Here is a 5,679-nt window from a genome sequence, read left to right as displayed (position 1 = left end):
ACTTTTTTGCTTCTTTTTACTTCGCCGTCACTTTTATTTTAAATGTTTTTTTACAGACCGCCTTAAAATTTTTGTGATCGTTATCTTGTAGACCGCCTTAAAATTTTTGTGAGCGTTGTCTTCTATTTTGCATTTACGATTGCCGCCTTCGGTGTCATCGTTCTCTAAATCTGTTGATCCCTTTCTCGCGATTATCTGTTCCTCTCTTCTCACGCCTCTGTTTTTCTTCTTTAGGTATGTATGATTCCTCTTATACGGTTATTTGATGTCTGGAATTTTGTCTTGCAAACGTTCCTTCTCTAGGCATTTAGCTGCGATAATTCCTCCTCAGATACCATGTTCGCCTGTTTCTAATAACTGTATGCTTTTTCCTGCTTATGATGATGTTGGTGATTGTATTTTTATTTGTAAGTCGTGTTCGGCTCTTTTTTGGTTTTATGAAAGGGTTCAGTATTTATCACGTTAAGATTCTCCTGCTTATACCCGTTGTTGTAGATTTGGGTCTGTTGTGCTGCTGTATCCGCCTGTACCTCCTCAATTGTTATTGGCTTTGTATGATTTCCCCCCCCCCCCTTTATAAAAAATATAAGGGGTTATAATAACATGTTCAGTATGATATCTTTCGGAGGTAAGGTCGATGAGGATATTAATAGGGCGGCTGGTCCTTATGTGTTCAAGGTCTCTGGTCAGGTTTGTCATTGGATAGGTGCTTTTGGTATAGTTGATGAAAAAGGACCTAGGTTTCTACAGTTGTATATTGTTGATACGGAGCATGAATTGCAAAACAGGTTGTCTGCACTACAAAAGAATGACGGTCTGTCTTTGGATCCAAGTATTGTTGAAAGTCTTATGGGTATTTTTAATGTGCATAATGAGTATGTTAGGACCTTTAAGATTGCCAAGGAGGTTGCTCTTGAGAGGAGTTTGGTTGACTATGCAGTCTGTTTATTTAATGATGTTCCTAACCGTTTGTACGGTCCTCCGGCTCCTGGTACTTTGGGTTGTATTGTTGTTGGTGAAGATACAATTGGAAGTACGTACGACATAGTTGTACATTCCAGGACTGGAGTTCCACGCAGGATTAGAAAACTTCATCCTAGCTACATGCCTTTGCAGTATCCTATCCTCTTTCCGTATGGTGAGACAGGTTGGTCTCCACGTTTGAAACTTCGTAATGAGATGAGCAGCAAGGTTAGGAATCTGACTATCAACATGTATTATAGTTATCAAATACACGCGAGGAATGGTGTATACTCTTTTTTGTTGAATTCTTGTAGATTGTTCCAACAGTATTTGGTTGATGCATATGCATGTATTGAGCTGTCGCGTCTTGACTTTTATGAACACAATCAAAGCCAACTAAGATTAGCATATGTTAGTGGTATTTATGATGCAATTTCACGTGGTGATACTGAAAGTCGTTCTATTGGCAAGCGTGTTCTTCTGCCTCCATCTTTTGTTGGTGGTCCGCAATACATGTATAGTCACTATCAGGACGCTCTTTCTATTTGTCGAGAGTCTGGGAATCCGCAGTATTTTATAACTTTTACATGTAATGTTGGATGACCAGAAATCACACGCTACATGAATTCCCATCATCAGAGTGATGTAGGTAGCAGAGCTGACATAATTTCACGAGTTTTCTGTATCAAAGTTGATGCATTTATTGCATATCTGAAATCTGATAAGACTTTTGGCCCTGTTTCAGCATGTAAGTTTCTTTTTCAGCTGTATATAAATATTTACTAATTTTTTATAAATTTTTTTTTAACCCATACATTTTATGCTAACATTTGTTTATTTTTTTATAATAATAATTTTTTTTGGTAGATTTGTATACCATTGAATTCCAAAATAGGGGATTGCCTCATTGTCAGGTACTTGTATGGGTGGAAGATTCCCATAAGATATAGGATCCTTCAACAGTTGATGCTTACATTACTGCTGAGTTGCCTGATCCTGTTTCTGAACCAGTGTTATATGACATTGTTACAAGGTGTCTGCTATATGGATCGTGTGGTTTGCTAAATTGTAAGGCACCTTGTATGAAGGATGGTAAATGCAAAAAAAAATTCCCAAAGTCATTTATTTCTGCTACAGTTTTTGATAAGGATGGTTATGCTCATTATAAAAGGAATTCAAATGCAGTTCACACGTTACAAAATGGTATCAAATAGATAATAGATACATAGTTCCATATAACAAGAGGTTGTGTAGTCGTTTCAATGCACATATTAATGTTGAATATTGTGGGTGGAATATGATGATCAAGTATCTATTCAAGTACGTATCAAAGGGAATGGAACATGTTAGATTTGTAATTCAGAAAGATGTTCAATGTTCTGAAGGTTCTACCTCTGCAGAAGGTATGACTGTTGATGAGATAAAAAATTATATTGATGGGCGTTTCCTCTGTCCTCATGAGGCTGCATGGCGGATACTTGATTATCCCATTCATGAGCGTGATCCTCCTGTTGTGATTCTTCCTGTCCATTTGCCAAATATGCAGTCAGTATTCTTTAAGGAAAATACTCGCATCAAAGAAGTTGTTGAAAATCCCAGCTTTGGTAGTAGTTTGCTGTTAGGTTGGTTTGAAAAGAATAGGTGGGATACAACCGGTCATGAGCTTACCTACGCCTCTTACCCTAAAAAATATTGGTGGGATAATAGGGGAAAATGTTGGAAAAGAAGAAAACGTTCAAACTCCCATGCACTTGGCAGACTTATCTTCGTTCACCCAACTGCTGGAGAATTATTTTTCCTAAGGATGTTACTTTCTCATCAAAAAGGTTAAGTCTTATGAAGAGCTGCGTACTGTTTCAAATATAGTGTATGATGATTTCCGTAGTGCTTGTAATGCATTAGGATTGATTAGAGATGATAGAGAATGGATGGATTCTTTTGTACAGGCTTCTCAATGGGCTACTTCATCTCAACTGCGTTCTCTATTCTGTTATCTTCTCCTTTTGTGTGATGTTAATGATCCCATGTGTTTGTGGTACATTGGATGGAAAAAAATGAGTGATGATTTAGTGTATGCTATCAAGACATCCAATCCTAGTATTGAATTAAATATAGATGATACTCATATACAACAATTGGTTTTATTTGAGCTAGATCACATACTCAAATCATCTACTCCATCGCGATTCGTTGTTGACTTTCATATACCAAAGCTAACAGAGGAGAGCATCAGTTTGTTAAAAAATCGCCTCTTCCTAGAAGAAACATCTTATGATAAGACAGGTCTTACTTCCACTCATGAACATATGTTCTTACTTTTGAATGATGCACAGCTGCAAGTGTACAATGAAGTTCGGTCTGCAAAAGAGACACAACAACAGGTGCTTATATTTGTTTATGGGCATGGAGGAACCGGGAAAACTTTCTTGTGGAATACATTGCTTGCTTACTTCCGTTCAAGAGGAAAAATAGCACTTGTTGTTGCAGCCTCAGGAATAGCTTCTTTGCTTCTTCCATCAGGAAGGACTGCTCATTCTAGATTCAATATTCCGATTGAATTTTTAGAAAAAAGTGCATGTAATATCAGAAAACGTACAATGCTTGTTAAGCTGCTAAAGCAAACTTCTATCATCATATGGGACGAAGCATCAATGAGTGACAGACGTTGTTTCGAATGTCTGGACCGTTCTTTAAGAGATATACTTGACTGCGAAATGAAAATTTTTGGTGGTATGTCCGTACTGTTAGGAGGGGACTTCCGACAAACATTGCCTGTGTCTCCAAAGATTACACCCTCTGAGATTATTTCTCTGACCTTGCCTAACTTATACTTATGGCCCTATTTCAAATTACATAAATTAAATGCTAATATGAGGCTTAAGGATTCATGTAACTCATTGGAAACAGACTTAAATGCAAGAGATTTTGCATCATGGTTACTTGAAGTTGGAGATGGAGTAATTGGTCAAATCGATACAGTCGATAAGATAAATGCTAAATGGATTGAAATTCCTAAGTCACTCCTTATACCTCCATCAGAAAAGGGATTAGATGCCCTTATAAATTTTGTTTATGGAGATATTCTTCAACGCAAAGTTTCACTTACCATGTTATCTGGTAGGGCAATAGTTTGTCCCAAAAATGAAACAATACAACAAATAAATGACATTGTTATGCGTAAAATTCCTGGTCATTCAAAGATTTATGAAAGTGCTGATAGCATTGAATTCAATGGGAAGCAAAGCGCTACATTCTATCCATTGGAATACCTGAATGGGCTTACATTTCCTAGCATACCTGCACACTCACTGGTATTGAAAATTAACACACCTATAATGCCGATTCGTAATATAAATCAAAAAGAAGGTTTGTGCAATGGGACACGGTTAATGGTTTCACAATTGCTGTTGAATGTCATTGAGGCGTCGATCATCACTGGAACCTGTGTTGGAAAAAAAGTTTTTCTACCTCGTATTAGATTTATTCATAAACCTCCTGACATACCTTTTACATTCATTAGAAAACAGTTTCCTGTTAAAGTCTGTTATGCTATGACTATTAACAAAAGGCAAGGGCAATATTTAAAAAAAATTGGAATTTATCTACCAGAACCAGTTTTCACACACGGATAGCTTTATGTTGCATTGTCACGTGCTACATCCCCGGATTCAGTTAAAATACTTATGCATTCTGATGACAAAACCACAAATAACACAACAAAAAACGTTGTTTTCAAAGACTTCCTACAAAAAATAAATACCTCAGAGGTTAAACATAAATTCATCTTTTTTACTCATATACAACATGTTACATTTTTTTTCCTGTCTATTTCATTTTAGTACTGCATAAGATATTATGTTTTTAAATGCAGCAAAATATTATAGCTTAATTTTGTTTTTATTATAACTTCAGACATGTTTTTAAATGCAACAATCTCAGACTTACACTATGGATGTCCGAGAACAGCAATACAGGTTTATGACTATATTTCACTTTATATAATATCTACATTCTGCATTACCAACTCTGTATATGACTACAAAATAAGAATTTATTTCATTTTTCTAGGTTCGAATATTGCGAATGTGGACACCACAGGTAAGAAGTCAGGAAACATGGTTCTTGGCTGTTGATAGAAATGTAAGTTATGACATTACTTTATAGTTTATTCTTCTTTCACAACTGTATATTGTTTATATGAATTTCTTTTTGTTGTTTTTCTTTACTATTTCTATATCAGTAAACTATTTTGTATTTCTATTATAAATTTTATTGCAATTTTGGAAAGCAGTACATAGAAATGATTGTCATAAATGTATATTTATCTTTATTTTAATGTAAATTTTGTTGTAATCATGGATACAACACATAATATATTTTATGTTCGGGAGCCTACATATATTTAGACTATGATTTCTTTTATATTTATAGGGATTTTCTAATATGTGCCCTAAGGGCACATATAAGAACCATTAATTGAAGTATTAATTATAAGAAATATTATCATAATTAAATATGATGAACATTAATTATGTGTAATATTACCATAGTTAGATGTAAAATATATTAATTATAAAGAATATTATTATTAATTAATGTTTATCATATTTAATTATGGTAATATATTTCTCATAATTAATACTTCAATTGATGATTCTTATATGTGTCCTTAGGGCACATATTAGAAAATCTCATATTTATAACAACAGAAATTTA

At 34.7% G+C, this 5,679-nt stretch overlaps 1 protein-coding gene across 1 annotated transcript; it reads left to right on the top strand.

Moving 5' to 3' along the window:
• Positions 1 to 612: 612 nt before the first annotated feature.
• LOC145121950 (uncharacterized) lies at positions 613 to 5,096 on the top strand. Its single transcript, XM_079057629.1, has 9 exons — positions 613 to 1,191; positions 1,291 to 1,465; positions 1,571 to 1,711; positions 1,831 to 1,877; positions 1,997 to 2,031; positions 2,149 to 2,789; positions 2,866 to 4,531; positions 4,876 to 4,937; positions 5,032 to 5,096. The coding sequence occupies exons 1-9, from the start codon at positions 613 to 615 to the stop codon at positions 5,094 to 5,096; spliced, it is 3,411 nt and encodes a 1,136-aa protein (XP_078913755.1).
• The last annotated feature ends 583 nt before the right edge of the window (positions 5,097 to 5,679 follow it).

This window comes from Lactuca virosa, chromosome 6, assembly GCF_052849685.1.
Source record: "Lactuca virosa cultivar CGN04683 chromosome 6, Lactuca_virosa_CGN04683_v6, whole genome shotgun sequence".
Classification (NCBI taxonomy): Eukaryota; Viridiplantae; Streptophyta; class Magnoliopsida; order Asterales; family Asteraceae; genus Lactuca; species Lactuca virosa.
The sequence above is the reverse complement of the archived record's forward strand: the minus strand, read 5'-3'. Positions and strand labels throughout refer to the sequence as shown.

What these genes read in the sequence shown, in the direction of transcription:
- LOC145121950 (XM_079057629.1), top strand. Translation starts at nt 613, where the DNA reads ATGATATCTTTCGGAGGTAAGGTCGATGAGGATATTAATAGGGCGGCT. An exon ending in GCCTCCATCTTTTGTTGGTG is followed by an intron (nt 1,466 to 1,570) that starts GTCCGCAATACA and finishes TTGGATGACCAG; the next exon opens with AAATCACACGCTACATGAAT. An exon ending in GTTACTTTCTCATCAAAAAG is followed by an intron (nt 2,790 to 2,865) that starts GTTAAGTCTTAT and finishes GTAATGCATTAG; the next exon opens with GATTGATTAGAGATGATAGA.